The sequence below is a fragment of the Culex quinquefasciatus genome, chromosome 2 (genome assembly GCF_015732765.1).
Source record: "Culex quinquefasciatus strain JHB chromosome 2, VPISU_Cqui_1.0_pri_paternal, whole genome shotgun sequence".
Classification (NCBI taxonomy): Eukaryota; Metazoa; Arthropoda; class Insecta; order Diptera; family Culicidae; genus Culex; species Culex quinquefasciatus.
The window spans coordinates 115,485,249-115,504,481 of NC_051862.1; the positions used below are offsets into that span (position 1 = coordinate 115,485,249).

Below are 19,233 nucleotides of genomic sequence, written 5' to 3' on the forward strand. Positions count from 1 at the left end.
GCCGGTGAAATCCACCCTTTCAGTCCTGAAATACAAAAACCAATCTTCAGACGAGTATTTTAGTGAGTCGTGAGATGAGAATTGATTCTCAACATAGTTCTCAATTAGATTTAAATGTCCCTTGGTTGCTTGGTTCTATTGTTTTGGGCTTTACTTTGGGGTGCTTTTGGGAGTGTAGAGTTGACCTGTTCGACGATTGGAGGAAAATGGAGTGCAATTCAACGACTCGCCCTGAGCGAGCTTGCCGGGACCGTAATCGATCGTGCCGCTTTGCAGGCCAATCCAGTACGGGTTGGCCTGGCGCTTAAGCAAAGCGTGTTCGAAAGCTTATTCCCCTCACTCTGAGAATGACGATTGTTACAATATGTATTGGTTTAAAAATATTTTATACCGAACAAAGATGTACCGAATCACCTATGACTCGCCATTTCGGGTCTCACCAAACAACAAATTTAATTTAGGCCGATTTTAATGTGACATACTTAATGGATGCAGGTATTTGACACGCATGCAGTTTCCTGAAGTCCCCACCAGAGGCGCTGTCAATATTGTTTACGTATGGTTTTTGAAAAGGTCGTATGAAACAAATACAATTTTTTTTCTCAAATTATGTTTTTTGTTAGTTTCTACATCGGTTTTAACTTTTTTTTGCATATATATGCGAGATAGTTACAAGTATTACGTTATTTTTTTACATTTAACATTTATTAGTTCAATAAAACAAAGTTCTACTTGGCCTTGCAAGAAAAACTACACAACACACTGAACTGAACTAAAAACTGAATAGCTTCAGTTTCCTTGAAACAAAATAAAATTTGTTTGATATTTCCGTTGTGTTAAAATCCTGTCCGTTGTCTTAAAATGAATTACGCTTTCAGAATACTACCTAAATTTCTGTCGAAAATGCTTTAAACTAGTTGTAACTGAACACCAAAGTGCTGATAAGCCAACATTAGGTTCTCGATGGAATTATATGCTATTCCCCTAGTTCAAATTTGAGAAAAAACATAAATCTTTCTAAAGACAAAAAACCGGAAAAAAGTTTTTATTTATGTAATTTATGTCTGATGCGCATACGACCTTTTCAAATACCACGCGCTAAAAACTTGGTTCGATCTTGGTTCGATTTTGACTTCACTCGCTTTGTATGTGGATGACAGTCGTGTCGTAACCGTGAATGGATGACGCCTAAAAATTGTGTTCATGATATATTTGAGCCTGGGAACCATCCATAAACCACGTGGACACTTTTTTGTATAAAGCGTGGCAGTCGCCAAGTTTCCAAGAATTTTCTTGTTTTATTTATTCGCTACATCTGAACTTAAGACCTTATTTTTTATCAATAGTAAACTTGGAAATGCCTTCCAGCAAACCAATGTACGAAGAATGTTCGTAACAGGTACTGAAATCTGACAGCTTTTGTACAAATTCGTTGCTGATGCCTTTTTCTTCCAGCAAGTTCATCAGCAAATCGTAGAGGTACTGAAATACATAAATAAAATCAATATAACAATAGTTAAGCTTAATTTCTATTCAAATTCATTTACCCCATCCAAAACATCGCCTGCAACTGCATAAACTTTGTCGTTCCATTCACCCTCGAAGATCGTTATTTCGTCAATCCCGAAAACGTCATCTAAAAAATTTAATTATTTTTAAACATGTAGAAAATACCACAGTCAAAAGTACATACTGTATTCGCCCTCCTGTGCTTCGCCCTGCAAGAATGAGCACGTGAAGCTTAGCGTTTGGGAGCCCTTCACGATGTCCACCTCGAATTGCGGCTTGCTTCTCATTTCGGCGAACTCTGGCTTGTCCGCCGTGGATTCCGCCTCAGCCTCATCGTCCGCGTCGACGGTGTGGTTTACGTTGAACGAGATCACAATTCTGTGTTGTTGAAACAAATACAAATAAAAAAAAAAAATCTTTTGATTGAAAAATCCCCACTATGGAATCTGAATGGGCTTACCGTTCCTTTTCATTTTTCTTCTCCAACTCAACGTCGGCCCTGTTAAGCTTAACTTTGAACCCATCAATTTCCGCTGGAAGCACGTTTTTCTTTTGTGCTTTCTTTTCGGCGATAATTTCCTCGGCCAAAAACTCAACCAGTTCTCTTTCGCCTGAAAATAATAACCATGTTTTTATCAAGCTGCAATAATGAAAGGTGGCTAATTCTAACACGTAGCCTTATGAACGGGACAAGTTTGCCGCGTTTTTATCGGCTTGCTGTTAGTGTGAATATTTTGTATTTTTGTTACATATTTTAAACAGTATTTGATAACCGGCTCCGTGGCTTAATGGTTACGGCTTCTGCAACCCTCTGGCACCACTGTGAATTGATCCGTAGTGTTATCTTCTCATATTAAATAAGCGCTGATCCCTGATATCCCTGACGGAATTGGAAGTCTAAATATAGATCGAGTTTTCTTCAGATGCTTGCTTCGATGTTAAGGCGGGGCCGAACAATGCCCAGCGACCTCGGAATTGGCCTGCAAGGTGCTCTGTTATTCTGAAACGGGTCGTTGGAAGCAGCGCGAGGGCTATCACCACCTAATAGAGTTATCAAAGCCCACTCTCACGCACACTAGCACGCCATTTGTTTTGCTGGACGGTACAAAATTTAACCTCAATCTTTTTCCTGTACGTACACGCAATACATGCGCACGTAGATAACTCTATACCCTGGACTGAGTTAAGTTGTATCAGCATTCGGCATATACAAAGCCTGATACAAACTATATTCTCCCATAATATCGCTACCGGTTAGCGGGTATTGGATTGGACCACACCACCACCACATATTTTTAACAGTATTTAAAGTTTTGAAGATTTAAATAATGACTTGGAGATATAATGAAGAATAGTAAAATATTTGTACAGTCCAGACTCGATTCATCCAAAGTGATATTTGTGTAAAGTGAAAAGAATCAAGGGAAAAATATTTTTTTCATTGTCTTATTTTTGCCTTTCGAGCTTAATTTTGACCCCTAAACTACCGTTCTACGCATAAATGTCCCATGTTCAAACAAATGAAACTGAGAAAAACGGAATTGATTTTTTTCGATCGATTTCTGTGTTTCTACGCATAATTGTCCCGTGGGTTCTTATTCGTCCTATGTGTCCCCGATCGCCCCAGTAAGTAGTTTATCACTCTTATTTATGATTCTATTGCTATACATTATGTAAAAAGACTCGTATCCAGGTTTTTAAGCGAAGATGGCGTTCGAATGTTGAACGTCCGAAATGTCAAAATCGCGCAAGGGCACCAACACTAGAAAAAAAAATGCGGATGTCATGCCATGGCACACTTTTTTCGTAATGTTGGTACCACTCCGTGATTTTGACATTTCGGGCGTTCACCATTCGAACGCCATGTTCGCTTAAAAAGCTGGATAACTAATGATTCCGTGAAATAAAATACTTTGTGGGACAATTATGCGTAGAAGTACAACGATGGGACAAACAGACTTTGTTGAAAAGGATTTGTTGCCGCCAATTAAGCAGAATCGCCACAGTTTTGTGGTTTTCAGCTAAAAGCTGAATCATTTATTAGCACGTATTTTAAGAATAAATGACTAATCTTACAATCAGTTGTCCTGGTCCAACAATATCCCACCAAAATCGTCAAATTGTAAAATTGTATCCTTATCAACGGTACGCGCGCAGTTTACGTCTGACAGCCGGAGACAGCGGTTGTTTTTTCTGCTGTTTTCGTGGCGCGGCACAGTGCTTACGGATGGAGGTGGAAGAATCCTCCGACGAGTTTCGTTCCGTAACTGGAACGGGGAAGCGGAGGAAGACCAGTAACGGAGCCATTGTCGACCCAGAGGAGAGTCTTCTCAACAACAACAAGTTCAGCCCGCTGGCGGCGAACAACAACAATACGTCTCACCGGTTCCAGTGGTTCCAGTGGCCAAGAAACCACCACCTCTGGTGGCAAAGAATACGAGCTACGCCAAGCTGAGGACTGTAATATCGCCGTGCACAACCAAGCCAAGATACAAGCTAACTCCGTTTGGGATCAAATTGCTGTGTTCCTCCGAGGAGCGTTTTGAGACCGCGCGGGCCCACTTGATTGCAAACAAAGTGGAGTTCTACAGAGGAAACCCCGTACATTGTTACGTTCCCCAAGGGGTACACCAGCCTCAAGCAGCTGAGTGAAATCAAGCGCTTGAGAAGATTTCACATCCGGTGATAGGCCTACCGGAACAAGCGACCGAACGTGACCCAGTGCAGGAACTGCTTGCAGCTGGGTCATGGAACCAGGAACTGTCACCTCAAGGGGAGGTGCAACAACTGTGGGGGTCCCCACAAGACGGACGAGTGCGAAGTCCAGGAAGCCCAGCCAAAGCGGTGTGCCAACTGCTCTGGTGCTCACGAAGCTACGGACCGCAGCTGCCCCAAGCGTGCGGATTTCATCCAGCGGCGACAGCAGGCGTCGAAACCAAAATCGCCGGCAAGGAAGGCGGAGAAGCAGAGTCCAGCAGTTCCGGCGTTCACGCCGGCGGAGTTCCCTCCGCTGCCGGGCGCAGTTCCGGATGAAAAATTGAAAAATCGCCCTCGACCTGCAGAAAGCAGCCAAAGTAACCCCCGAGACGGTGGAGCCACGAAGAAGGAAGCCGGGGAGGTACTCTACAGTTCGGCTGAGCTGTGGGGGATTTTCTCAGAGTACATCGGCAGGTTCAAGACCTGCAAGACCCGCTTGGACCAAATAACCCTCGTCAGTTACATGATCTCCAAGTATGGAATTTAAGGAGTTTTTTTGTTATTATATATAGTTTTACTGATCCTCGGTCCCAACCTGGTCACAGCACTTAAAAGGACCTAATAAAAATAAGTTAAGAAAAAAACGGTACGCGCGAAAATAGTAAGCAAAATGGACAAATTAAAGTAGCTGTCACACAGTAAACAACACACTTATTGTGTAAATCACGGACAGTAAACGCACCCATACGAGAGGTGTTCTCACGCATCTTCACAGAAGGGAAACGGCGCTTCTCGTCGCAACATTCCCCCTTCCGTACAACTGGTTAGGCAAGTCTGGTACAGTTTTACCCAAACTCGTCCTGTGAGAGAAAGCTGCCGATGTCTTCCTCGATTACTATGCGATTCAGACGTTCATCAACTTGATCCTGGAACATGCTTGGATCCTTGCATGCTGCATCTGCGCGGGAAGCTTTGACACATCGGTGCACTGCATACCACGCCTCTCGTCCCGGGTCGAGCCTCGGCTACGCCAGGTTGTCTTGGTTGACGTTCTCACTTCCCGAAAGTAGACGATCGATGTGCGCTGATGTTTTGTGCCACCTTCACTTTCAGGAAACAGTTTATTGAAGACAAAGCACAGAAACCTGCCAACCCTGGCTCCCCGACGGGGAATTGAACCCCGGTCTCCCGCGTGACAGGCGGGGATACTGACCACTATACTATCGAGGAGCTGCCCGTGTTCACGGGAAATCCGGAGGACTGGCCGCTGTTCTTAAGCGCATATGTCAATGTTGTTTTTGATGAGTTTCCGAACAAAGTACTAGATTTTATGGGTTTTCCGAAAAGTATACGACAAACTAAACTTAAAAATGTCAAAATCGTAAAACAATTATGCTAAGAACGGCAGTAAACTACTCTAAAGTTATTCAGATGTTTGAAATCCAAGATGGCGATGTTGTATCGCGGTGTTTTGTTACAATATTTGGTCTAAAGCATTTTATAATAGTTTTTCAAAAGTACAATATTTGTGTTAATCCTTCAATAATTCCATAAATTGAGTAAGGGCTCGAATCTCACATACTTGCAGAAAAGGTTGAAGATTCAAAACAATGGACAGTGAAGCAAATATACTATGTGACAAATCAATAGTAAAAGAAAGATAGTAATTTATGTAGCAGATGTAGAAATAAACAGTAGTTAATACAAAACAAGCTTAGATTGTATTAAGGACAACTTATAGCAGGTGTGCCCAACCTTTTGGCCTTGCGGGCCAGATCTAATTTTTCTGATGGAGTGGCGGGCCGGAACTAATGTTTGACAAAATTTGAAAAAGAAGACAATATTTTTTTCATAATATAATTTTGAAAAGGTTCTTTTAAAGTAAACAAAACAATAAACTAGTATTGCAAATAAGATTCTTGGTTTTAGGAAAAAAATATCTGTAAAAAATGTGTATTATCATCACTGATTATAAAAAAAATCAAAAATTCATTGGTCATTGCAAATTTTTCAAAAGCTTAATTTCTCCAACACAGCAATATATTTCAAAAATCAATGAGGCATGATAAAATTTATTAAAACTAAATTTGAATTAAAATCTCCTTACCGAAAAAAACACTTTTTTCGTTGTTTATTTCAAAATGGGTTTCAAAATGTTGAAAAATGTATATTGAATAGTTTAAATTTCGTTACTTTTCAAATTTCAGTAACTATTGAAATTTATGAAAAAAATAAAGTTTTGTTCCCTGATTTCTTGACTCATTTTGATATGTTTTTGTTCATAAATGAAACAAATATTTGAAGTGATCTTTCTTTTCAGTATGAATTATTTGCTTTTTAACAGTTGTTCTCAAAAATTCCAATATTTTTTGCTTACTCATTTATTAAAAAATAAATTTGGATCATGTTCTTCAAAACAGAAAAGCATCAATTTGTAGTAAAGAGAGTAAAAACTGAAAGAAGTTTAAATTTAGTGTCTTTTTATACATTTTTTGACAAAAAAATCTATATTTCAACGAATTGGATAATTTAGTATCCTGGCCCTTTTTCAGTTTAATGTTTAATATAAAAATGATAAGAATTAATTTCAATTATAAAGAATGTTAAATTTTGAAAAACAAAAGACAAAATTCAAATAAATGTTGGAACAGCAACATTTTATTACAAAAGCAAAAAAAAAAAAGCAAACAGAATGTTTCTTATTTAAGTTTAGTTAAAACAGTTTTTTTTTTAAATTTATACACTCATTTTATTAGCTGAATATTTCATGAACAGCCTTGAGTTGAGGGCCGGTCATAGAACTATTTTGAAAAGCCGTCGCGGGCCGGATGAAATGGCTTTACGGGCCGGACGTTGGGCAGGCCTGACTTATAGAGCAGATAAAAAATTATTCAAAAAGTTAAATAAAGTAAAGGCAAATGATAAACTGAATTGACATTGTTACCAAATTAAGGGAAAACTTGCAGTTTGTTACAACAGTATTAGTTGGTATAATACAGTGGAAAAACGTTGAGAGTTAAGAGAACCAGGAATTAATAAAATCAACATCAAATTGTAGATAATAAACAGAAGAATCAGTGAATAAGTGAGTTTAGCAAAATAAAAAAAGAAGATAGATGGTAGCTGAAATTGGAAAGAGGAGAATCCTCGTTGTGCGATGTTTCTGGTAAATCCACAGCAGTTGACTCAATATACTGCGAATCAAAACAATACCATCTATAATCACAAATTAGTTCCCTTACCCACATTGTCGTGCCCCTTTCTTCTAGCCGTCTCGACTCATACCCTCGTTAGTCAACGAGCCGTTTCTACTGACCAGCTAGGTTACACCTCATCATGATGACTAAACCAAGCCAACGTGAAGGTACCTCTCTGGCTTGCTTGCGCTGCTGCCCATTTGATTTTTTTCTTGACCGGGTATCCTTCCGAAGTGCATACCTTACATTAGGGTCTCTACTCCTTCCGGGATGTTCCTCGCCAGCGCGTCAACCGACGAGTATCATCAGTATCATCCACCATTGACCCGCAAACTCGAATTAGATGTTAAAAGCGAGAAAATAAAATAAAACGAAAAAAATGTTCAGGATTCGTTTATCCGAAGTCCCGCACAAACCTTCGTATGGTCGAGTCTGGACTGTAGATATCAACAAGGGAAGATTCAAAAAATTGCATAATAACATTAGTAGATTTGAAGATATCATTGAAGAACGGATTTTTTTTATAATAAGTTTTGAAATGCGTGCCCTTTTTTTAACATCTAAATGCCAAAAAAGAAAAGAAAATCTTAATTATATTACATACTCTCGTTTTGTAAAATCAGCCTGTACGAGGTTTGTTTCAACAACAAATTTGTTGAATAATATCAACGCCGATTTTGCTTTGAAACAAACCTTGATTTTCTCAATTGAATTCCACAAAAATCTTTTGTTTTGAAAAAGTTGCTTTGACGTTTAGCTTTGATTTTACAAAAATCTTGATTTTTAAATCAACAATTTTTTTATTCCTTATTTTTCTGCTCGTTGGACTCGAGAAATAAATCGACGCCAATATTTCAAAAAGCATCATGTACAAATCGTGCATTTTAAGAAAAACGTATTTGAATGTTGTGCATCATTTTTCAATTCCCATTTTAATATTTATAAAAGCAAAAGAAGATGTTCTAATGATAACAAACGATATTCAATAAAACATTATTCCCTTCATTATATTAAAGAAAAACAAACATAACTTCTTTTGACATCACAAACGTCTATATCACCCTGCTGTCATTGGAGAGGAAGCTGTGTTATGATTCGTTTTTCTTCGCCAATTGTACATGGCGCTTTTTGCAAGTGGAGAGGAAGTTTTGTTATGATTCGTTTTTGGTCGGCATATGTACATGGCGTCTTTTTCATGATGTTTTTTTTTTCGTCGCAAGATTCATGTATCGAGAAATTAAAAGTGAGTGTGTGCGTGCAACATGGAGTTAAACTTTTCAAAGTGCCGTGGTAATCTTCACAGCAACTTCTCAGAAAGTAGCTTATTAGGAGTTCTTTCAGAATATGCAATAAACCAGAAAGTGTCAAAATGAAAATGATGCGTTTTGAAATGTTGCCGTCGAAACAACTAGTGTTTGATAAGCTTCCTCAGCAAATAAAAAAGGGTTTTTTAGCAATTAACGGATTAATTAATCATTTGCAATCAAAGCTTGTTTTTTGTTCAATCATTATTCCCAAATTAACATTATTTTATTTATTATTTATAGTTATAGAGGTACCTATGACAATTATAAGAACAAGTTTCGTTAAAAACGGCTTGTGAAATACACAGTTCACTTTTGGTTTTGATGGTTCCTCCATGCGCGTGTATTGGAAGGTTATGTAAGACAACACACCTCCCGGACCCGAAGCACATGGCGTTGCCGGTTTTATCAGAACCCCCTTTCCCGGATGAGCTCAACTTACCCTTGGTGTGAATGTGCAGGGTTCCGGAACATCCGCAAGCGCAGTTAATGCTCGGTTTCAGCAACTTTTTACTTTGGAACGTGCTGGAATGGTTGTCCGACGAGAATCGGCTCATGTTCCACAATGTTCGGGTAAATGCACGCCCTCCGGCGGGCTTCAGCGGAACCGCGGCCGCAGACAGCTGCGTAAAGTGTCGCAGACCGAACGCCTTTCTTACAACATTCATCATTTTGAGGGTTTTTTGTTATGCTTTTTGCAAAAATTTAAAAAAAAAAATGTTGAGGTTCAGGTTCAGGTGACAATCAGCTTACTTGCACGAATAATGAGAAGTAGTTAATCGTGACTGAGAAATTACTCAAAATTTTGGCTTTACCCAAACAGAGAGTACAGCGAGATAACTCGTGTTTGGCCCATGCTTTCGTTGCGTGTAATCAACAGCATCAATCAGCCATCACTGTCAAAAGTGCTCAAAAGCCGAAAGAGCGCAGTTTTCGTTCGTTGTCTCGCTGTTGTTTCTCCCCGGATTTAAGATTAATGGCTGTTCGTGATAGGTAAGAAATCGCCAAAACTAACTGCCACTAGTATTTAGTCGAATCCGCATATCACGGATTAATCAGAAACTTTTCCATTTTTAATCGTTTGATGCACCCGTGTTAACCTCATTTTTTCCCTATGCTGCCGCAGATGCCCGCCTTAGAATGCCGTCGTCTCCAAGAAGAAAAGCACACCGAGAAAAACGCCGCGACCGCGACGAAACTCGTCCCTCTGGCAGGTAAGGGCTATGGCAAATTTCTTTAAACATAAAATGGATTTTTTTTAAATGGTCCAACAAACAAAATTTTAAGTTTTTGCTTTTTGGGTATTTTTTGATATCTATGACTCAAGGCGGTCTCAAAAACACCCAAAAAGCAAAAACTGGAAATTTGGTTTATTGGACCCTTAAAAAAAAAAAAAAAAACTAAGGCTGGTACAAATATTTTTAAAAGTTTTGTCACCCCCTCTCCAAAATTGGCCCGAAAAATCAGGGGGCAAAAAAATATTTTTACAATAAACTTCAAAATTTCAATGATAATTCAAGTGCAACCAGCTGAAATCAAATTAAAATACATTCTCCTGCGTTTAAAATTATATTTAGCATGTTTGGGTTTATTAAAAAAATCTTATGATTTTTTGAAAATTTTCGATGCAAAATCTTTTTTTTCGATACAATTTTTGTTTTTGTCAGATCTTAGATTTTTTGAAAACTAATGATTGCAAAACAACTGAACTAGTGTAAAATGCATTTTAAAACACTTTTTTCATTGAAATGTGAAGACTATCGAGAAATTAAAAGTGCAACATGGAGTTAAACTTTCTGTCAAGTTGCTGTGAAGTTTACCATGACAGCTGCGAAAGTTTCACTCCATGTTACCGGCTCACATCTCTCTTTTTAATTTCTCGATGGCTTGTTATTTAAATTTTTATTTTTTTTAATTTTTTGCCCCCCCCCCCCCCTTGACCTCGGCCAGGGCTGAGGGACAAAAACTTTTTTAAATATTTGCATCGGCCTAAATATAAAAAAAAAATCCTGTCAGATTTTTTTCTGGAAAAATGAAAAATATAACGCTTCAACAACAAGAATCTGAGAGCAATATAGGACAGAATATAATAGTTTGTTGTTTTTTTTTTTTAAATTTGTTGTTTAATTTTATACGGCAATTTGACTCTGTAACTCTGTGCTTCTTGCTTGCTGATCTTCCTAACTAGTTTCCATAAGAGAACACAGAAGTATAGGTCTGTAGAAGTCAAGTCAAGAAAGCAGCTATCCGGAAATTTACATTTGATCCAGAATTAAGGAAAAAAATAAATAAACGCGTGCTCTAAATCGAACTAAGTTTACTCTTGAATGTGCATTTTGAGCACACTTTTGAAAATCGAAAAAGTTGGTTTAACCTTAAGTTTTAAGAGAAGGTGACTCCAGCAGGAAGCTCCAGATGTCAGCACGCTTTGCCGCTCGATGTGGTGTGCCTTGAACGAATGATCAGGTTTTGCATTCGTTGTTATTGCCTGTGCACGAAATGTTCAAGAAATAGTAGCCTAGTTCTGATAAAAGAAACTCAAAATAAACTTAAATTTAAACTTTGACTACAAAATCATTTTAAAAATAAAATCGCAACTTGCAGACCAAGGATTAATACCTAAGACCATGCAATGGCACTGACCTTGTTGCGTGCTCTTCGGTTGCCATACAGGTAAGGAACATCCTGGAAAGAACGCAACTAACCACATCCTTAGAACATTCGAATAATCTTGATCAGAACAGTACAGTTCTGGTGTCCTATTTTCTTACCTCCACGTTGGCTTGGTTTTCATGATGGCCTGTGGAAACAGTTCGTAAAAAATTGACCACCGCGGGTGGAAAAGGGAAGTAATTTGGGGTTGTAGACGGTATTATTTTCATTTGAAGTATGTTGAGTCAACTGCTGTGGATGTACCTGAAACATCACAGAACCGGGTTTTTCTTCTTTCCATTTTTATCTACCATCTATCTTCTGTTTGATTTTTGTTTTACTGATATTCTCAAACGGCTTCTGTTTAATATCCGCCAATTTATTTTGTTTTCATTAACCTTTGGTTATCTTCCCTGTTCCTTGTAAAGTCAAGGGGCATGATTTAATCCTAGTGCATTAGTTAAAATTTGGGTATACATTCTTTTTCTATAAGCACTATGGACACCACTTCATGAGAACTCGCTTTGTCGCAGCCTCAGGGCTTAAGCGTTGACTGATAAGCTGTCTTCTTGAACTAGGTAGTTCTCCGGTAGTGAAAATATCACAATTGCACAAGACACCGCTGCTTCTGTGACTTTTTCACTAACATATATTCACATATATTCTGTGGCTTTTTCACTATCACAATGTGGGTTTTAGGTTGGGACTTCAGGATACTACAATTCTGTTGTTGTTTGTATTCTTTCAAAATCTATTTAAAGTTAAAGTTAGTTGCAATTGTTATGCTAGAGTAATGCTGTCAATAGACTTTGATTGATGTAGACTACTAGGAATATTTTATGTCAAAATTTTCATAGAGTCTCGATCAATCAATAATGTAATGATATCGGACAAAATTCGTTGATCTGTTGAACTAACGGTTTTCGGATTAGTTTTGTTTCGACCATTGTTGCGAATTGAGGAACTACGATTTTTTTTGACGTAAATGGTCATTTCTTTTTCAAATCGCGATGTTTATCCAATTTGTATATCAGTTACTGTTCATAAGAAATATTTATCTAACATATTGTATTGTTTTTGATAGAAGAAGTACTACAACAGTTAAAGGAATGTTTAGTTTTGAACATTAAGTTTAGAGGATTTTAGATTAAAGTTTAGATTTTCAAATTCAAGTTATTTGGCAAAAGAATATTTGGACTTATATGAATAATTGAATTAGTTGGACTTATGAATAACACACAACTGTGCATTTATTCTAGAGTCAGATCCATACAGCGTCAGTGTTTATTTGGTCGACGTGTACTAATTCATTGGCAGATTTGATTCTAGTTGTAATAGGGGAAATTTACCCTTTCCAATCAAACACCTATCTTCGTCATATGGAGAGTTTGATGCTCGATTAAAGCTCCAAAAATACTATTTGGGCTATAAACTTACCAGCAACAGCACCGCCTCGAGTAAGCACGCAAATGTATGCCACTTACTGGCCAAAAAGATCACATTTAATGCACTTTTGATCATTATTTGTATTTTGCGAGACCAATTCTCATCATTTTGTTGGCACACACAGTGACACACACGAGAATCCCTCAAACGCTTAATGAATATCGCCAAAATTAACTTTTCACTTTCGCTTACTTTTTCACGGCGCTTAAGATATGAAATTGCTTCCAACTACCGGCAACATGTTCTTTTAATCATTAGAAAGGCACTCACTTGAAGAATAATCCCGAAAAATGTAATAAATTAGCAAGCGCCATCAAAAAAACAAACGCGCCAAGTCGTTTGACGTTTCAATTTTCACTTTGCATTCCAATCGAAGGCTGAAGAAAACCGAGCGAGAGACGAAGGCAAAAAAGAACGAAGGCTGGCCGTCAACACCACCAGCAGCACAGCCAGCGATGCCAGGAAACTTTCCCTATAAATGCCACTTTTCGTGAGTGTTCGTTTGAACTGTCAGCGCAAATGGCAACACTCGAAAGAGTGTTGGAAGAAAAAAGAACTAAGCCGATATTAGAAAAATGGGCGTGGCCCAATGCATTCGCCTCGATTAGAATACCCTTGGGATTTTTTTTTGTTAAATGCTTGGTAAAGAAATAGAATAACTTTTAGTGAAAGTGAAAATGAACAGAAATGTTCACAAAAACTTGCTCTACTCGTTGGTGTACTTGGTTTTAGTAAAATTCAAGGGAGACTCTAGGTTACCCAGCATCATTCAAACACGACCGCTTATTAGGATTAAAATGGGTAGATTTCCCCTATACGCAGGGATGCCACATTTGAAGATTTTCGAGCACAGGCTCAATGCTCTAACGTATTGTTTTGCCATGTTATTCGATGATTTTTAATTAAATGAATTACTCACGAAAAAGATAACAATGTTTTGCTTCTTTTGCCAAAAACAGATTTGTAAAATATTATTTTGCCATCAAGTTAAACTCATTTGCGTTTTTGTGATGTGCCCGAAAATCTTCAAAATCTGGCATGCCTGCCTATACGACAAGACTACTGACGGACGTGACAAGACGAGGGCCCAGTTTAGAGGATTCAACATCAACGATGTGCGGCTGGACCACCCTCTCAAAAAAAAAAAAAAAAATAACCTTTGGTTATCTTATCTCTCATTCTTTTTTCCACTCTATTTGACCAATTAATACTGCTGCAACTATGTGTTTCCTTAACAAATATAGTTATTTCTCCTTTGCCATTTTTTTATAAAATGCTTAGGCCGTTGCAACGGCCCGTTGCAATTCAAAAATTGTCCGAAAAATCAGGGGGCAAAAAAATATTTTTTTCAAAAAACTTAAAAATTTTGAGGAAAATAGAAGTTAAATGAACTGAAAGCAATCTAAAATGCATTTTTCTGCATTGATAATCATATTTAGCATGTTTAAGCTGGATTAAAAATATTTTGATTTTTTGTGGAATTCCAGTGCACAGTATCGCAAAAACTTTTTTTATTTTTTCGCCCCCCTTGTGCGTTTACCGCGTTAGGACCTAAATTGTAACAAACACCGCGTCAGAAAAAATAGCAACAGAGACACATGGCTCAACATAAAGAAAGATTTCAAGAGAAAACAATACACAGTAAAATAACAATTAGATTTTGAATTCAAACTTTTTGCTTCAATAAAAGTTGATAGGCACACTATAAATGGTTAGGCGCGCTTATACTTGCATTAAACCCTACGTAATGTACCACCCACGGCCGAGTTAAAACGCGTAACCGGAAAAGAAGGTGTGCATGCCTGGCACGAACACTCAAAGCGTGTTCTAGCGTGTTGCTCGTACTGACTCAGAGCAAGGGTGAGATGTAGGTGTAAAAGCAGTGCGTGTTCGTCGGCCCGTTCTTACACTGAAAATTGCGAAATGTGAATTGCGAAAAATAAAATCCCATCTTAAAATGTTAAGTATATATAACATCTAAAACATACGAACACTGAAATTGGCGTTCGAAACAATTTCGACCCATATGTACACACCAATCATATGTAATTTTGTCATTTTTGAGTTAATGATGCAATTTGGTTCAAAATCATGTGAACTTTCTGAAAAAAATAAATGAAAGTTAGTACTTTGTTCCAGAAATCCTAAGAAATACAATTTTTCTAGAATACACGAATACACGTAGCTTTATGGGAGGGATAAATTTGCCTTGCGCGTATATCTTTTCTTATTCTGTCGCATGTGATCAATATAAGTATCAAGTACCGTAATCTGGGGTGAATCGGGACTACAGTCTGAATAGGGACAGCAGTTTTTAGAACACTTTAAGCTTTTAAATTTGGAAATGGATGTACACATTTTGTTGGTCTGAGTGTCTTCTAACCGAAACTACCCAGAAAAATCATAATATTGTGCTCCAATTTGGTTAACCCTCTAACGTCCAGAGCTGTTTGCTTATCGTAAAAATAGTAAATGGCTTAATTTTGGTACAATAATGCAGGAAATACTTTACTTTGACCCACAAACATCGAATTGGGGCAAAAAGTAGAATTTGAAGTGGTGCACCAGAGCACCATCAGGAAGATGAGCAACTTTTTTTAAACCACAAAATCTCGTTTTCTTCAAATCTATTGGTTCATTTGTTTGAAAACGCTACGAAATGTGTTAAAAACTACTTATTCTTTGCTGTTAGACCATATTTCTGAAGTATTAACTACAAATTCTTAAATCTCCGCATTTTCAGGTTTCTTTGATTGGCTCATTCAAAACCCACAAATAACCATTTTCATGAAAAATGAGGAAAATAATAAAATTATCGGTCTAATAACAATGTTTTGTCTTTTTTTATGAATAGTCAAAACGTTTATAAACTTTTGTTTTGATAAAAATAAGCTTTTTCTGTAATTTAGAAAAAAGAGCTCCTGAATATTTAGTTGCTCATATGCCTAGGTGGTGCTCTGGTGCACCAAATGAAAAAGGTTGAAAAACACTTAAAACCTGTCCAAACTCACAATGTCATTCACAGGGTTCTTGTCCAAGGTTCAAATGATAGCAAAACATTTTTGTTTCATAAAATTTTGTGTTTGGTATTTTTACGGGCTTTCGAAAACAGGTCTTATTTATTTCCTAAAATTGGCCCATTTTTGTTTACATTTCACACTGTAACTTTGCTTGTGCTTAACCAAATTTGATGAAATTTGGGGAGATGTTAGTATACATTCTACATGAACACCTGCAACTTAAAGCATCATGAAAAGTTGTGTCAGTTCCGAGATATTTGAGTTCAAAGTTTTGGTGCTCTGGAGTAAACATGGGCGTGAGAGGGTTAAAACGGCTGTCCCAATTCGCCCCATGCGTCCTGATTGACCCCAGTTTACGGGACGCAAAATATTGGTTGATGTTATGTTAGATAAGTATTTCTTACTCGTGTAATCATTTTTCAAATTTGTTTTGTAAATTTTCCAGGGAAAGACGGCGGTCAACCGAACGCGACAAGAGCCGGGATAGAAGTCGGGAGCGTCGAGAGCGAGACAGAGATCGAGAACGAGAACTGCGACAGCGTGATTATCGACGAAGATCGAGGTGAATTGTAGTGAAAGTTTGTAGCTCGTTGTTGTTCAACTTTTTTTCCGGAGCGTTGTCTTCAGCATTTTTCAAAGTAAGAAAAGCAATAACATAAAAGCGATTCTTCTCCTTTTCAGGTCGCGATCATTCGATCGGGACAGAGGTCGTGACAAGTCACCGTTGCCGTCATCATCATCTACCTCGTCCAGACGTCTGCACACAAAGCCTGTAGTAACGGAAGCAGACCTCGAGGGAAAAAGTCCGGAAGAGCAGGAAATGATGAAAACGATGGGTTTTTGTGGTTTTGACACAACCAAGGGTAAGAAGGTTGAAGGGAACAATGTGGGCGAAGTCCACGTTATCCTGAAACGCAAATACCGTCAGTACATGAACCGCAAGGGAGGCTTCAATCGACCCCTGGACTTTGTCGCATAGTTGTTTTCACTGACATCATTAGTTTACAAACTATTTAGCTTTCTTTGTTACGCAGTTGTAACAGCTTTAATGTTACGCTGCTACTGCTGGATTTGGTTATATTACGGTTTTTGCTCTTTATATTTCACAATTAATTCATAACATATGGGTGTATCAAAGTGATCCTTAGTATCCAGTTTATCCTCCACAATGTACAATAGTCGCAACACACAACAAACGGGTTCCACAACACTGCAATAGTAATTTTTCATATACAAACAATCCATTACAAAATTTACCACAGAATGCAATAGCCAAAGAAGAAGTGTGAAAGCGGTACATTCAATACGGAATCAGTATGTTGATAAGTGCCTTCAAACATAACATTTAATACATTTTCTTCAAAATTAATTACGAACAAATATTTAATTTTCCAACCGGTTTCTCAATGTACGTTAATTCAGCCCTCACTCCAAGTATTGGTCCAAGCGAGTAAAATTTAAAAAAATATAAGTAAGCATAGTAAGCAAGTTCAAGTTTAGCATAGTGCAAAACAAAAAAAGTTATTGTTTTGGAAAATGTATGTTTGGATGTCCGCAATCTACACTTCTTTTATATACACACACACAACAACCTCAAATAGTTCTATTCAATACAGTAAACAGCATCATCAAAACAGAAACTTTAATATACCTCATATATTAAGTACATACAAAACCAATTATATATTCGTCAATAAGCAAATAATAAAAACAACAATGCGTCGAATTTCCCATACAACATAAGTATTCTTTCCGATAAACTTACTTAGGGACCATCCATAAACCACGTGACACTTTAGGGGGGGGGGGTATTGCGATTGTTCACGATCCATACAAAAAAGATTTTTTTGTATGGACAGTTGTCCACGAAGGGGGGAGGGGGGTAATAGATTCCCAAAAAAGTGTCCACGTGGTTTATGGATGGTCCCTTACAACTGAATCTAATAAAGTAAAAAACTAAAGATCATACAATGGTACGATTTAAATTTCTTTAGACCTTGTAATGTAGTTATATGTTTCGTTTAAAAAAAAATAAAGTCAAATCTAAGCGGATGTGTATTTGGATGTTTCAAATTGAAATAATTTATAGCATAGAGTTATTATTACGTGTAACTTATTGTATACTGTAGGAATTATGAAGAATAAATAAAGAGATTTGAAAAATTAAACAGCGTTTTCACATAACTTTTATAGACTACCTTGTAAGCTCGCGTTACATAAGTAAATTACAAAAATATACTTGAAATACTGACTCTAACTTTGTTGAAATACTTATATTCAATGTTTGAAGTTTCAATACTTGCGTGCTCTTAGATTTTCTTTTTTTTCCTTCGTCCAGTGCGCCAACTGACCACATTTAACTCATTCTGTCCACACTAAATTTCAAGGTCTACTTTGGAACCATCCTTAAACCACGTGCACCTTTGGGGGGAGGGGGGCTCAGCGATTGTCCACGCGCATACAAAAAAGATTTGATTTGTATGGAAATTGTCCACCAGGGAGGGAGGGGGGTGGGGTTCTGAGATTTAAAAAAAAGTGTGCACGTATCCACACTGAATTTTTGCATTTGGCAAAATAAACATTATTGTCATCTGGGCGAATTGGAACAGCTGTTTTAACATTGTTGCAACCTAATATTTTGATATTTTTGAGTGTTTTTTGGTAGACAAGATTTATGTCTGAAGTTTTTTTTTTTTAAATGGTCCAATAAACCAAATTTTTAGTTTTTGCTTTATGGGTGTTTTTTAATACCCCTAACTCAAGACGGTTTTAAAAACAAAATCTGGTAATTTGGTTTATAGAGCTTTATGACGTTTCGCGTACGCACACTAGCGCACCATTTAATTTTGCTGGCTGACAAAATTTAACCTCACTTTTTTTCGTGTACGTACACGCGATACATACGCACGTAGATTACTCTATTGGACATTTTCAAAAAAAAAAAAAAAAAAACTCCAGATGTGTCAAAAATGTGTACATTCATTTCCAAATTTGAAGCATTTCGTCGATTTAACTGCTCTAAAACGTGCTGTCCCTATTCAGACTGTAGTCCTGATAAGCCCCAGATGACGGTATCAAAAATAGGCCAGAAATTCGTTTAAAAGTTAGTTATAATATGGTTATAATAATAATAATAAATAATAATTATTCAGGTCTCTTAACAAACAATCGTTTGACTCGAGTCATCTTTCGTAAATCATTACCACAGATCTTTTGAAACAACAAATACAGATTTCGCATAGAAAATGGCATCATTGCTAGTCAACAGAAGCAATTTTTCAAAGTGCCCTATGTTTATGGACTAAAACATTTTTTTTTATAATACTAACTAAAACATGCAGACGACAATTTAATCAAAAAATGGGGTCAATAAACATTTTTGAATCAGCCTAAGGGGTATTCTAAAGC

The 19,233-nt window shown here is 37.3% G+C and overlaps 2 protein-coding genes and 1 non-coding gene across 3 annotated transcripts; 1 reads left to right on the forward strand and 2 right to left on the reverse strand.

Moving 5' to 3' along the window:
• Nucleotides 1-1,248: 1,248 nt before the first annotated feature.
• Nucleotides 1,249-9,478, reverse strand: LOC6041411 (complement component 1 Q subcomponent-binding protein, mitochondrial). Its single transcript, XM_001850622.2, has 5 exons — nt 9,150-9,478; nt 1,970-2,120; nt 1,694-1,887; nt 1,548-1,636; nt 1,249-1,482 (listed from the first exon to the last, which is right to left on the reverse strand). Exons 1-5 carry the CDS (start codon nt 9,376-9,378, stop codon nt 1,330-1,332), a joined length of 816 nt encoding a protein of 271 aa, XP_001850674.1. The 5' UTR covers nt 9,379-9,478; the 3' UTR covers nt 1,249-1,329.
• Trnad-guc lies at nt 5,365-5,436 on the reverse strand. Its single transcript has one exon. It is a non-coding gene; the product is annotated as a tRNA-Asp (tRNA).
• Nucleotides 9,479-9,568: 90 nt separating the features above from the next.
• On the forward strand, nt 9,569-17,560 carry LOC6041410 (U4/U6.U5 small nuclear ribonucleoprotein 27 kDa protein). Its single transcript, XM_038254354.1, has 4 exons — nt 9,569-9,700; nt 9,834-9,921; nt 16,271-16,387; nt 16,507-17,560. Exons 2-4 carry the CDS (start codon nt 9,848-9,850, stop codon nt 16,802-16,804), a joined length of 489 nt encoding a protein of 162 aa, XP_038110282.1. The 5' UTR covers nt 9,569-9,700; nt 9,834-9,847; the 3' UTR covers nt 16,805-17,560.
• Nucleotides 17,561-19,233: the final 1,673 nt, after the last annotated feature.

What these genes read in the sequence shown, in the direction of transcription:
- LOC6041411 (XM_001850622.2), bottom strand. Translation starts at nt 9,378, where the DNA reads ATGATGAATGTTGTAAGAAAGGCGTTCGGTCTGCGACACTTTACGCAG. An exon ending in AGCACAGGAGGGCGAATACA is followed by an intron (nt 1,637 to 1,693) that starts GTATGTACTTTT and finishes TAAATTTTTTAG; the next exon opens with ATGACGTTTTCGGGATTGAC. An exon ending in CAGGCGATGTTTTGGATGGG is followed by an intron (nt 1,483 to 1,547) that starts GTAAATGAATTT and finishes TATGTATTTCAG; the next exon opens with TACCTCTACGATTTGCTGAT.
- LOC6041410 (XM_038254354.1), top strand. Translation starts at nt 9,848, where the DNA reads ATGCCGTCGTCTCCAAGAAGAAAAGCACACCGAGAAAAACGCCGCGAC. An exon ending in GAAACTCGTCCCTCTGGCAG is followed by an intron (nt 9,922 to 16,270) that starts GTAAGGGCTATG and finishes TAAATTTTCCAG; the next exon opens with GGAAAGACGGCGGTCAACCG. An exon ending in GATTATCGACGAAGATCGAG is followed by an intron (nt 16,388 to 16,506) that starts GTGAATTGTAGT and finishes TCTCCTTTTCAG; the next exon opens with GTCGCGATCATTCGATCGGG.